This window comes from Ranitomeya variabilis, chromosome 1 (genome assembly GCF_051348905.1).
Source record: "Ranitomeya variabilis isolate aRanVar5 chromosome 1, aRanVar5.hap1, whole genome shotgun sequence".
Classification (NCBI taxonomy): domain Eukaryota; kingdom Metazoa; phylum Chordata; class Amphibia; order Anura; family Dendrobatidae; genus Ranitomeya; species Ranitomeya variabilis.
The window spans coordinates 493976352-493990938 of record NC_135232.1 but is presented as its reverse complement, the minus strand read 5'-3'; the positions used below and the strand labels follow the sequence as shown (position 1 = coordinate 493990938).

The following is a 14587-nucleotide window of genomic DNA, read 5'->3' as shown; positions in this document are numbered from 1 at the left end:
ATTCAGTCAGATCAGTATGGAACAATCAGCTGATTGAAAGAGCCAAGATATTGCAGGTTTTTTTTTTTAATAAATTTGCAAAAATTTTAAGATTGGGTGCAGAGTGTACATTAATAAGAAAAAAATGAACTTTTTTGAATTTACCAAATGGTTGCAATGAAGCAGAGTGAAAAATTTAAAGGGGTCTGAATACTTTCCGTATCCACTGTAAATAAACATGGTACCGCTGTAAACATCATCTTGTCCCATAAAAAACAAGCCGCCATACAGCTCCCTCAGCGGAAAAATAAAAGTTATAGCTCTCAGAATAAAGTGATGCAAAAATAATAATTTTTTTAATAAAATAGTTTTTATTGTACAAAAGCACCAAAACATAAAAAAATTATAAATGAGGTATCGCTGTAATCGTGCTGACCCGAAGTATAACTCTGTCTCATCAATTTTACCACACACGGAACTGCATAAACTCCCCCACTCAAAAAAAGAAATTGATGAATTGCTGGTTTTCTTCATTCTGCCTCCCAAAAATCGGAATAAAAAGCGAAAATGTCATGTGCCCGAAAACGGTACCAATACAAACATCAACTCGTACCGAAGAAAACAAGACCTCACATGACTGTCGGACGAAATATGGAAAAATTATAGCTCTCAAAATATGGTGATACAAAAACCATTTTTTTGCAATAAAATGCGCCTTTTAGTGTGTAACAGCAGACGAACATAAAAACCCGCTATAAGGTCTCTTTCACACGTCCTGATATTTCCGGTACTGGAGTTGTCAGTGTCCGTGTGTGTAATACGTGTGGCAACCGTGTGCCGTATCCGTATCACACGGACGGGCGCCAGGGAAGAAGCGTTACAGTAAGTGCTGTTCCTTGGCGCCGGGTGCTGAACACGGCTCTCATCATTCTTCCCTGCTCTGCCGACGATCGGTGCGGCAGGACAGAATGATGAGAGTTATATTTAAGTGATAAAATAGACAGCAGACGGCGGCTGATGGGACTATTACTCCCATCAGCCTAGCCCTGCTGCTGCTAATAGCAGTGACAGCAGGAGCGGAGGATGGGAGTATTCATCAGCCGCCACCTCCGCTGTAAATAAATCCGGTAATTAAAAAAAAACAAAAAACGCGTGGGCTCCCCCCTATTTATGATAACCAGCCAGACAAAACTCACAGCTGGGGGCTGCAACCCTCAGCTGTCAGCTTCAGCAAGGTTGGATATCAAGAATAGAGGGGTCCCCATGCCATAATAAAAAAAAAAACGACCTGGGGTCCCAGGCTTGTAAAGGGCCATGAATATTGACCCCCCCCAGCCAAAAAATAGCAGCCGGCAGCTGCCCAGAAAAGGCACATCCATTAGATGCGCCAATTCTGGCGCTTTGCCCAGCTCTTCCCGCTTGCCCTGTAGCGGTAGCAAGTGGGGAAATATTTGTGGGGTTGATATCACTGGTGACATCCAGCCCACGGCTTAGTAATGGAGAAGCATCTATAAGATACCTATCCATTACTAATCCTATAGTTGTATGCTAAATAAAATCACAGCCAGAATAAAGTCCTTTAGTTTGAAATAAACAAAATAAAACAAAACACAGTTTTCCATTTTTATTATTACTCCTAATTCCAGTGAAGCCCTCGATCTCCTGTAATAAAAGTAAAATAATAAAACCACAATATACTATACCATGTCTGGGGGATAATTTGTTTTCAACCTGGACGGTGCCAAGATGCGACCGTGTGGAAACACTGATGTGCACAGACCCATTCACTTGAATAGGCAAATAATGCTCCGTACCTCTCGAGTCTCTCCGCATAGCTAAGTAGCAATGTACAGCCACATATGGGGTATTGCCACGTTCAGTAGGTCAAATATTGTTGCCATTTTTACCCACTTCTTGTGTGAAAATGTAAAATCTTTGGCTAAAACAAAATTTTTGTGGTAAAAATGTAGTTATTTTGTCCTCACTGCCCAATGATATAAAATTATGACAGACCCATGGTGTCAATATGATCACTGCACCCCTAGATAAATTAATTGAGAGGTGTAGTTCGTAAAATGTGGTCACTTATGGGGGGTTCTGTTGTTTTGGCACCTCATGGGCTCTCACGTGCAAATCATAACCGTAAAATCTGGCTCCTTCACTTCCGAGCTCTGCCATACGCCCAAACAGTGGTTTACCCCCACATAAGGGGTATCGGCGTACTCAGGACAAATTGCACTACTTTTGGGGTCCAATTTCTCCTGTTACCTTTAGTAAAATAAAAAAAAGGATGTCTGACTTAAATTTTTGTGAATAGAAGTTAAATGTTAATTTATTTTTTTTAAACATTCCAAAAATTCCTGTGAGACACCTGAAGGGTTAATAAACATCTTGAATGTGGTTTTGAGCACCTTGAGGGGTGCAGTTTTTAGAATGGTGTCACTTTTGAGTATTTTCTATTATATAGACCCCTCAAAGTGACTTCAAATGTGATGTGGTCCCTTAAAAAAAAAAAATAGTGTTGTAAAAATGAGAAATCGCTTTTGTTTAACTTTTAACCCTTATAACTTCCTAGCAAAAAAAATTGGGTTCCAAAATTGTGCTGATGTAAAGTAGACATGTGGGAAATGTTACTTATTGAGAATTTTGTGTGACATAACTCTGATTTAAGGGCATGAATATTCAAAGTTGGAAAATTGCAAAATTTTCAAAAGTTCCGTCAAATTTCAGTTTTTTGTTTTTTTTTACAAATAATCTTAAGTCTTATCAAAGAAATTTTAACACTAACATGAAGTACAATATGTCACGAAAAAACAGTGTCAGAATCACCTGGATTCATGGAAGCGTTCCAGAGTTATTGCTTCATAAAGGGACAGTGGTCAGAATTGTAAAAATCGGCCCTGTCATTAACATGCAAATCACCCTCGGGGGTAAAGGGGTTAATTGATAGTGGTTAAAAATTTGGCCTGGTCAGGAAGGTGAACACAGACTTCGGGGTGAAGGGGTTAATTATAACAAAAGTCAGTTGGAAAATTGTGCCTCTTAATACATTTTGCACATCTTTCAGCTGCCATGCACCTTGGCATACAAAATTCGCCAGTGAGGCACTGGTGTATTTCTTTGATATATATATATATATATATATATATATATATATATATATATATATATATATATATATATATATATATATATATATATATATATATATATATATATATATATATATATATATATATCTCACATTTTTTTTCTTTTTTTTTAAACCACTGAAATAATAATTATTAAAAAAAATATTCAAACGTATTACCATATTTCTTCACACCTAGTGAATGCCGTAAAGACAAATCACAAAATACAATGGAATGATGAAATAGTTTTTTAATCAAATTTCAACTTTTTTCTTCCCCTTATTCCGTACATTTTATGGAAAAATGAACAACTTGTTCCACACAAAAAAGGCCTCATATCATATGGTTTTGTCTATGGAAAAATAAAAAGTTTATAGTTATTGGAAGGAGGGAAGGAAAAAAAAGAAAGTGCAAAAAACCCTCAATTGTAGTCATGAAGGAGTTAATCCGCAATAATATATATATAGAAGTTGTTTTTTTTTTCCTACATCATAATTTTACAATAACATTCAGTTTAGTTACCCTTGTGTGTTACTCTCCTATATTCTAGGTGAGGCAAAACCTGAGGAAAACACAACTAAAGATGCAACAGAAGAAAAACAAGAAGAAGACCATGACTATCATAGAAGCGATGAACAGGTATACACAGCAATACGTTTCATGTTCTTAACTATTTCACTTCAAATCTGTTTGTCCTAACACATTCGGGATGCCTGGTCCCTTGGGGATAAAGGTGAGAACACCGTGGTTGGAGTTTGTCCATGATTTTCACAATTTATTAAACTCTGTGCACACATTGGTTTTTGGTGAAAACAAATCTGCTCCAAGTGCTCAGTGTTGGCAGGAAAACGCTGCTTAAAATATGCATTTTTTATATGTGTTTACCTGCATTTTTCTTATTTTTTTACATGGGTGAAAAATGCTGCAAAAATGCTAAAAGAATGGAATGCTGCCCATTTTCGAAAACTCTGAAGGTTAAAATCTGCAAGGAACAAATAAGCAGCATGCGCTTGAGATGTCAGAAAGCTCATTCACATATTTGCCCCTAGGGCTGATACTCAACTGCGACTTTAATGGATTAGGGCAATCCTATTAATATCTGTCCTCGTATATCGAACGAGACTTGCCAATGCAAATCAATGGGTGTGAGAAAAAAATGGCATGGCATTGTGTGTATGTGTGTATATATATATATATATATATATATATATATATATATATATATATACCGTATATACTCGAGTATAAGCCGACCCAAGTATAGGCCGACCCCCCTAATTTTGCCACAAAAAACTGGGAAAACTTATCGACTCGAGTATAAGCCTAGGGTGGAAAATGCAGCAGCTACCGGTGAATTTCAAAAATAAAAATAGATGCTCCATACCGTTCATTATGGCCCCATAGCTGTGCCATATAGTGCTCTGCACCGTTCATTATTGCCCCATAGCTGTACCATAGAAAGCTGTGCCATATAGTGCTCTGCACAGTTCATTATTGCCCCATAGCTGTGCCATATAGTGCTCTGCACCTTTCATTATTGCCCCATAGCTGTGCCATATAGTGCTCTGCACCGTTCATAATTGCCCCATAGCTGTGCCATAGAAAGCTGTGCACCGTTCATAATTGCCCCATAGCGCTCTGCACCGTTCATAATTGCCCCATAGCTGTGCCATATAGTACTCTGCACCGTTCATAATTGCCCCATAGCTGTGCCATATAGTGCTCTGCACCGTTCATTATTGCCCCATAGCTGTGCCATATAGTGCTCTGCACCGTTCATTATTGCCCCATAGACGTGCCATAGAAAGCTGTGCTGCTGCAATAAAAATAATAAAACACATACTCACCTCTCTTGCTTGCAGCTCCTCAGCGTCCGGTCCCGGCGTCTCTCTGCACTGACTGATCAGGCAGAGGGCGGCGCGCACACTATATGCGTCATCGCGCCCTCTGACCTGCACAGTCAGTGCGGAGAGAGAGACGCCGGGAAGACAGAGCGGCGCCCGGGGTGTGGAACGCGGACAGGTGAATATGACATACTTACCTGCTCCCGGCGTCCCGCTCCTTCCCCCGGACAGCTGGTCTTCGGTGCCGCAGCCTCTTCCTCTGTCAGCGGTCACCGTTACCGCTGATTAGATAAATGAATAGGCGGCTCCGCCCCTATGGGAGTGGAGTCCATATTCATTTCTCTAATGAGCGGTCCCACGTGACCGCTGAACAGGGGAAGAGCACCCGGAGACCGTGGGACGGGCAGGGGGAGCGCCAGGAGCCCCGGAAGCAGGTAAGTATGCCTCAGCGCCCTCTCCCCCTCACCCGCCGACCCTGCCGCCGACCAAGACTCGAGTATAAGCCGAGAGGGGCACTTTCAGGCCAAAAATCTCGGCTTATACTCGAGTATATACGGTGTATATATATATATATATATATATATATATATATATATATATATATATATATATATATATATATATATATATATATATATATATGTGTGTGTATATATATTTATTTTTTACGGTGATGGGTATGAACCTTTAAAGGGAACCTGTCACCCCCAAAATCGATGGTGAGGTAAGCTCACCATCATCAGGGGCTTATCTACAGCATTCTGTAATGCTGTAGATAAGCCCCCAATGTTACCTGAAAGAGGAGAAAAAGGTTAGATTATACTCACCCAGGGGCGGTCCCGCTGCGGTCCGGGCCGATGGGCGTCTCAGGTCCTCTCCGGCGCCTACTATCTTCATTCCATGACGTCCTCTTCTGGTCTCCACCCCGCGGCTTCGGCGCAGGCGTACTTTGTCTACCCTGAAGAGGGCAGAGCAAAGTACTGCAGTGCACAGGCGCCGGGCCTCTCTGACCTTACCGGCGCCTGCGCACTGCAGTACTTTGCTCTGCCTCAACAGGACAGACAAAGTACGCCTGCGCTGGAGCCGCGGCGTGAATACCAGAAGAGGACTGGAATGAAGATGGGAGGCACTGTATCGGACCTGAGACACCCATCGGATCGGGACCGCCCCTGGGTGAGTATAATCTACAGAATGCTGTAGATAAGCCCCTGATGCCTGTGAGCTTACCTCCCCATCGATTTTGGGGGTGACAGGTTTGCTTTAAACACACAGAACAAGCAGGAAAAAATTCAGCGTGTGAACAAGCACTTAATAAGAAAAAAGCTGAGGGTGCAGATCATTGCCATCTGAAAGTGTTGATTATTGTACTCTTGCACATGGTGGTTACCAGCTAGAAGTTTTCAAGGGTGCCTCAATCCAGTTGAACGTTTGTAGGCCATATGTTCCTTTGTGGATAACCTATAATGACTTTTTATGGCCAGCTGAGAAATTGCCAATAATCTATCCCTGTCTAAAAGGTAGAAAAAAAATATATTTTTGCTCTAACCCCAAAATGGCAGTAATGTTTTTTTTTTTCTAATTGTTAAGCTGATCTGAGGATCCGTCCAGCTCCTCTTCCTTATCTTCTGACCCATGTATTCAGTGCGGACTGACATAACTAATCTAAAACTGGCTAAAAGGATTGAGAGATGGGGCATGTGTATAATGAGCTGTAGGGAGACACAATGCAGGATGACATTTGTGTGACCTATGTATTTGTTCATGCTGAGCGCTTTCATTCAGCAGCTTTCTATATATAGCTGATGCTTTGAGGGACGTAAAGCTGGATTTCATTAAAGACATTGATTTTGGCACAAAAGGCGAGTGTGCATGGTTTGGCCAGTCTTTTTGCTACAGTGCCTCAGTGTTTCTGCGTGGTAGCTTGAAATTGGTAAAAGATACAAAGGAAAGTGCTGCAATGTCACTGAATCTAAGAAGTTGACTCCCAATTTAGACCTGGACAAGTCATGAGTTTCAGCGTAATGTACTAAGTAACCACTGCTCGCACGCCTCCAGCTGCTTGAAGGGTTATTTTCATCGGTTAGGAAGCAGAACAGTAGGGGTGCGACTCTGTCAGGTTTGGTTTACTTCTCCCCTTTCTTAAGTGGCACTGCGTTAAATCTGGGATGGCAGTGTAAATGATTAAGTTGTGTGTCTTCTGTGCTTTCTTTCTCCCTTTCTAAAGGTCAGTATATGCTTAGAATGCAATAGCAGCAAATTACGTGGACTCAAGCGGAAATGGATACGGTGCTCGGCCCAAGCCACAGTTTTACATCTGAAGAAGTTCATTGCCAAGAAACTCAATCTATCATCTTTTAATGAGGTAAGACCTAGCAGTGAACCTTTTAATTTCATAAAAGGATTGCAATTGGACAGGAGTGTTAGTTAACAAGCACAAACATAAAAAAAAAGCAATTTGTTAAAAAGGTTTTAAGGGACTTTTATGTTGATGGACTTTTCTTAGTATACGTCATCAGTATCTGATTAGTTGGGGTGCGACACCCGGCACTCCGCCGATCAGCTGTTCCAGATGCCAGCAGCAGCCGGGAGATCTGAGCTGTGGAGCTCCATGGCAGAGCTCTGTCAATGCAGTTGTGACTGCTAGTCTACCCTTTATTCAAGTTAGGAGGTTGCGGATGTGCAGTACCTGGCCAAGGCCACTATGCAGTTCTGTACCGCTGGCAACAGGAACAGCGGATCGGCAGGGGTGCTGGGTGTCGCACCCCACCCATCATATATCCTAAGGACATATTGTGGTTAAATAGCTCATATTGGATACAAATCCTAAATCTTATGTACAAAGGTTCTTTTGTCTTATGAGGATTTTTTGGCGTCGTAGAACTGAACGGCTCTTGCTATGGATTCCTTTGTTTTTAATCAGCACTTTTATTTGCTGCCTTATTTTGGTCAGTCACTAGCTAAACTACCGTATATTTTTAGTTGATGGAAAATACTTCCAAAATTTACATTTGTGTTTTTATATTTTTTTTTTATGAAATATTAAGAATCTGGTCAAATGTTTGCAGATGGTTCACCTGTTTTCCCATGTAAGATATTTTTAATTTTGTATTTCAGTTGGATATATTATGCAATGAAGAAATCCTGGGCAAAGATCACACACTTAAATTTGTTGTTGTCACAAGATGGAGGTTTAAGGTAATATTTTGTACCTCTTATTAATTATGTAGGAAATGTTCCCATCACTCCCTTTTGGCTTTAACTTCGATTATTCTTCATAAATTTATATTCATGTAAAATTTTAACTAAGAACACATATGGTGGGTGGGAATATTGAATACCCTCAATAACATATCAACATTTTATGAAAGTTAAGGGGTTAAATAATAAGTCATTTTATAATCATAGCTTAACGACCGGAGGTATTTCATTTTTTGCGGTTTCTAATTTTTTTTTCATATTACGCTGTTTAGTGATCAGGTAAATTATTTTTTATATTGATAGATCTGGTGGTTCAAAACATGGCGATACCCAATATGTGTAGATTTGATTTTTTTATTTTGAAAGGGGGTGATTTGAACTTTTATATTTTTAAAACTTTTTAAATATGTTTAAGAAACCTTTTTTTTTTCACTTTTTGCATGCTTCAATAGTCTCCATGGGAGACTAGAAGCTGCAGTACTTGAATCGACTCTACTACACACAGACGATCAGATCGCCCGTGTGTAGCAGAAATGCTCACTTTCTATGAGTGCCTTCCACGGGGTGGCGCTCATAGCAATTTGGCAATGACAGTCATGGAGGTCTGCTTCAGACCTCTGGTTGTCAAGCCAACTGACAGTGACCCACGATCATGTGACGTGGTCACTGATGGCCGGGATTAGCAACACGCTTCCGGTAAGCGCGAGTTTAAATGCCGCTGTCCAAAACTGACAGCTGCATTTAACTAGTTAACAGCCCCAAGTGGATTACGATTCCACCCATGGCTGTTGCGGGCACATGTCAGCTGTATAGATCATCTGTCATGTGCCCAGAGAGGTGCTTGCTCAGCGCCGGAACCTGCACCAAACAGAGGGAGTCCGACATTGATGTACTATTGTGCCCGATGACGGAAAGAGGTTAAATCAGGTTGTCGTATATCTGTAGAAGTTATGTCTGCCAGATTTGTGCCTGACTTAAAGGCAATGTATCAACAGAAGGTGTTGTATTTAAAATAAATAAATAAATAATTGAAATATTTCAGCTTTCACACTGGCCATGGTGGCTTTTTAGACTCTTAACTAGACATGAACGAATAATGTAGGATCCCTCCTTATTCAGCTTGCTAATGGAGCTTACAGAATATCTGCAACGGGAACCCGGATACCTGGAGCGCTCCGAATAATCAGGTGTTCGGTGCCTCAGCTGTATGTGTCGCGGCTGTGTGACAGTCACAACACATGCATGCCTGTGTGGTACAGCTGCGGCGCCAGACCCCTGATTATCGGGAGCGCTCCAGGTATCCGGGTTCCCGCTGCAGCTACACGGTAAGCTCTATTAGCAAGCTGAATAAGGAGGGATCCGACGATATTCGCTCATGTCTACTCTTCCTGTTACAGTCAGATACAACACATGTACATAGCCATGTTGAGCAGACTTTGACCATATCGTTTCTATTGAAGCGTCTATTACGTCTGTGTGATGGGAGGGGAGCAGGGTCAGCTATGACCTAATTTATTGTGATTGATGGATCCTGTGTTAACAGCGCTGTATAGGTTTTACCCTTCGTGCCTTCCTGCCTCTGACGATAAGAAGTTTTGCTGAAAACGCTTCCTAATAGGACAGGAAGTGAAAACTGTCTAAAGAAAAAAAAAAAAAGCCACAGTGACCAGTGTGAAAACTGCAAGATTGCTGATTAATATATTTTATATAAACTTTTTCAGGACCATTATCGCTAGGTTATGAGGGGGGCCTTAGAAGCAGGAAGTTGAGATCAGATTTTAGCCTTGGGTCTTAAATATGTAAAGGTGACCGTTCAAGGAGATAGGAATTGTGATCCCAGGATATTAAAAGCCAACAGATACCGGTAATATGCCCAATCCTGACGCTTCCATCTTCTTATGTCCTATTGTTAGCAGGGAGGGTTTCTCCTGATTGATTGTAAAAGAGGTGAATCTAGGACATGCTGAGTTTACATTGCCCGAGTGAAAAGGCATGTCTCCAGCATACAACAAGACTTGTTTTCTGGTTTAGGTCATTAGAATAATCTACAACATGAGCATGATTAGAAAAGATTCCTATCGGTGGCTGGACAAGTGTGACAAATTATCAGGGAGACAGTGGGCGCTCCTGTTGCAGTTTTAAAGAGTCCATGGAAGGGCGGTCTCCAGCACAAGAGAAAAAAAAGGTTAACATATATTTCTTAATAGCATAGGATTATAAAGAATGTTCAGAAATGTGCATAGTTTAAAAGAAAAAAGCTATCCATTTGGCTTGCACGTTTTGAGTACACAAGTACGAATAAGGGTTCTTATCCTGAAACGCGTCAGCCAATGGATAGCATTTTTTAGATATGCGTTTTACCTTTTTTTTTTTTTTTCCCTCTGGTGCTGGAGACTGTCCTAATTGCGGACTCTTTTTGAAGCGGTTTGAGCTGGGAGCCGGTTTGTTGTGGTGTATGTCGCTCACTTTGTGCACCACACTCGGACCACAGACTGCTTGAAAGTTTTTTTAGGATCTCCATTTGGACTTTTTGAGCTGTGAGCTTGTACCCTTGTTGTAGTGACATGCCAGAAGTATTGATTGAGGAGAATTTTCGGTCTTTGACCCCATCCGATGGCTGAAATGAAGCATAGCACCTAACTGAGCACTTTTGCCCTTTCATCATCTGTTTTTGGCTGTCTTCGGAGATCCAAGCAAAGCATTGTATTTTCTATGACTGCGTACACTCTCTTTAAATGTCAGCCGATCTAAGAGGAACACAGCTGATGGGGCACAGAGTTTAGCGGAGTGCTCTGCCTCTTTGTTTGGCCTCACTTAAGAAAACTTTTGACATGTCTATATTCTGTCAGTTTCCTGAAACTAAATTAACAATTTTAAAATGTTTAAAAAATACTTCTTTGCAGAAATGCGGTCAACATATGCATTTAAAGGGAACCTGTAACGTGGAAAAAAATGCAATTAATCTGCAGCATGGGTTCATTCATCACTCTGTTTATAGAGAAAGGTGGCTGTGGACTGCCTGCTTTTAAATGAGACACACAATTATATTATAAATTCCTAATATTTCCAAATATGTCATTTTTTTAAATCAATTTCTAGCTATGGTAAGTTAGTTTATGAATGTTCGGACATTTACAATATAGAAATTTTGCTATTTCAGAAATCGCCACTATTGCTACATTACAGACCGAAAATGGACTTGCTGTAAAAGAACTTAATTGTCCAGTCTGGACAAGGTTTTTGCAGAGACTATCATGGGCACCACCAGAGTGCACCACTCGTGACATGGGACCTGTACCATCGGATTCAAGCCAGAAGATTGTAGCGGAACCACGGGAGAACCTCTTCGCTTCAAAATGTCTCTCTTGCGCATCACAATTACCAGAATTCTGGACAGGAAAAAAAATATTTCTACTTTTTGTACAAAAAGAGATAATTTTTCACAACTCAAGACACTACCAGCATGGCGTTTACAAATACTGAACACTTTTCATAGATAATTCATGTCTTTGCTGCAGACTACATCCAGGTTTGTTTTTGAGATGTATTGATCGTCGTATATATTAATAAATATATACTATATATATATCTCTATATATATATATATATATATATATATCTATATCTATATATATATATATATATATATATATATATATATATATATATATATATATATATATATATATAGAACAGATAAAAAAAGATTGACACCAAATTACCTTAGATTGCTTTTTAATTGTGAAAAGGTTTTATAAATCATTTCCAATTAAAACCCTCTTATTAAGTTTACTTTGTAGATACTTTAAAAGAAAATGTTTAGGCTGGTGGCCCAGTGCAGACATTTGAGCCAACATAGTTGTAAAACCAATCCGGGGTGTTCAGAGAATTTCTTGCTTGGTGGGAAATATCACTTGCAGAGATTAGTGATTGGATTATGCATATTGACTGGTGCTTATATTTGTGATTTTTGCCACAGTGCACTTTTGGCCTTTTGCTGCAATATTATTAGAAGCCCCTCTTCTTGCGCCATATGGTTGTACACCCGTTCCCGCTTATCACGTTAGTGCAGGCCTGTTTTGGTCTCGGACAGCATCAATCGACATCACGATGATCAGTTCCTATTTGAGACGTTGGTGCTAACTTTATAATATATTCACATGGTGCAGTACATTTGGTCAGTGAAGAACACAAGGAAACTGGCTGACATGTGCCTGCTGGTGTTTCATGGTTCCTCTTTGATTGGGAGGTTTAAAGGGAACCTGTCACCCCCAAAATCGTATATGAGCTGTGGCCACCGGCATCAGGGGCTTATCTACAGCATTCTGGAATGCTGTAGATAAGCCCCCGATGTATCCTGAAAGATGAGAAATAAAGGTTATATTATACTCACCCAGGGGCGGTCCCGCTGCGGTCCGATCCGAAGGGCGTCGCGGTCCGGTCCGGCGCCTCCTATCTTCATACAATCATGTCCTCTTCTGGTCTTCCTGCTGCGGCTCCGGGGCAGGCATACTTTATCTGCCCTGTTGAGGGCAGAGCAAAGTACTGCAGTGCGCAGGCGCCGGGCCTCTCTGACCTTTCCTGGCGCCTGCGCACTGCAGTACTTTGCTCTGCCCTCAACAGGCCAAATCAGTACGCCAGAATGCTGTAGATAAGCCCCTGATGCTGGTGGCCGCAGCTCATATACGATTTTGGGGGTGACAGGTTCCCTGTAGAGTGAACCACGTAACTGTAAAAGAATGTATTACATGAAAACTGAATGCATCTATTCAAGAAACAATCCACAATTTTTGCTACTATCTATTGGATCACTTGAATTTGATATGGTGCTACAAAGAACCCTCTTGCTGAAATGAATGATCTAGCTGTACAGGCCGGCAGCTCCCAATTGGATGAGCATGTAGAGTTCCCTACTAAAGTGATCGAACTCAACACTGTATAGCTATATGTTAACCTAACGACCTCAGCCGTAAAATACCATGCTTTTTTGTTTTTAATTTTGTCGAATGCCATGCCACAAAGTCTACTACCCCCTCTCAATCCGCCATTGTCTGGTCCCTTTTTTTTTTTTTTTTTTTTTTAAGTTCGAAGCAAAAAAATGAAACAGGCTAGTTTTGCACTGATCGAGCCACCATTCTGCAGATGGGGACACATGAAGGAGATGGATTAATGGAAGCCTCTGTGAGGTGCATTGTACTGTTGCTCCTGGAACTTCAAAGTAAATGTTACATTTAAGAATGGGCGAAGAAGCACTTTTTTGTCAGATTTTATTTGATACATCTGTGCTGTTCTCACAAGTCACACTTGGCCTATTGTATCGGAACTTTTTTTTTTTTTTTTGAAGGTGGGCAATTGTTTTTCAGTGAAAGGGGTTTTACAACTTCTTTTACTGCACTGTGTCTGCAAAAATAATATTTATATGTCTTCACTGTATCCTGCAACAGTGAGGCGAAAGGTAGCCAGGTATACATACGTTTTTGTTTAATATAGTTCATATGGAAAAATAGTAAATTCTGACAGAATATATGAGAAAATTTAATAAGGATTGGTGGGGTTGAAAAAATAAGTTTATAAAATTATTTATTCTATTTTAAGCTTTCTATATTATTTTACCATTGAAAAGGTTTAAGTGGCCAGCTTTATTTACGGGCATATAAAATTGTGAAATGTTTAACAAGCTTCTTTTTTTTTTTCTTCATCAAACCATAACAGTGAGTCAAAGCATCAGGAATGCAAATGTGCAATAGACTTGCAAAATGCCTAGTTTTAAGTAAATGTTTGTCTTCAGCGCTGTGAAAATGTCGGATTTCTTTCCTTTTCCTCTTTTGATATAAAGGGTGTCTGTCACCCCCAAAATACACTGTAAATTGTCTATACGGTGTTGTAAGGGACTTGGTCCATATAAAAACCATGCTATCGCTGTATCGGTTGTGCCTGAGAAAATATAGTTTTTTTAATTCATATGCAAATGAGGGAGCAACAGTGCACCCTTTTGCCTTCTCATTTGCATATTGGGGCCTTTTCCCTGCTTCTGATGGACAGTACTCGCTTCCCGGGCGCATTCTCCTTCCCGTCTTCTTTCTGCTGATGCCATTCGCTACACTAATACAGCCAGAAGTTTGGGGAGCAGCTTTAGAGAGTTGTATGAAGCCGCTCGCTACACTTCCGGATGTATTGGTACAGTGAGTGGCACCAGCAGAAAGAAGACGGGTAGGAGAAGGCGCCCGGTTGGGGGCATGCAGTGCACATGCGCACACAAGCCGGTAGCGTCCAGACAGTGCTCGCTTTGGGAAGCGAGCACTGTCAATCAGAAGTGGGGGAAGGCCCCTAATATGCATATGAGGGGGAGTAATGGTGCACCATCGCCCCCTTATTTGTACATAAATTATTTTCTCAGGCTCTGCACCAGTAACGGGTACAGTGCTAGTATGATTT

At 40.7% G+C, this 14587-nt stretch overlaps 1 protein-coding gene across 3 annotated transcripts in view; it reads left to right on the top strand.

The window, feature by feature from the left end:
- The window catches only part of PCGF3 (polycomb group ring finger 3), a 136088-nt gene extending 124331 nt beyond the window's left edge, over positions 1-11757 (top strand). For 2 of the 3 annotated variants that reach the window (XM_077280938.1, XM_077280893.1), the window contains exons 6-9: positions 3661-3749; positions 7179-7316; positions 8069-8149; positions 11313-11756. In XM_077280938.1, coding sequence (XP_077137053.1) covers positions 3661-3749; positions 7179-7316; positions 8069-8149; positions 11313-11360 — 356 coding nt within the window. In that variant the 3' untranslated portion in view covers positions 11361-11756. Of the gene's footprint in view, positions 1-3660; positions 3750-7178; positions 7317-8068; positions 8150-11312 lie in introns of all 3 variants that reach the window. The other variant, XM_077280845.1, reaches the window with a different exon arrangement.
- The last annotated feature ends 2830 nt before the right edge of the window (positions 11758-14587 follow it).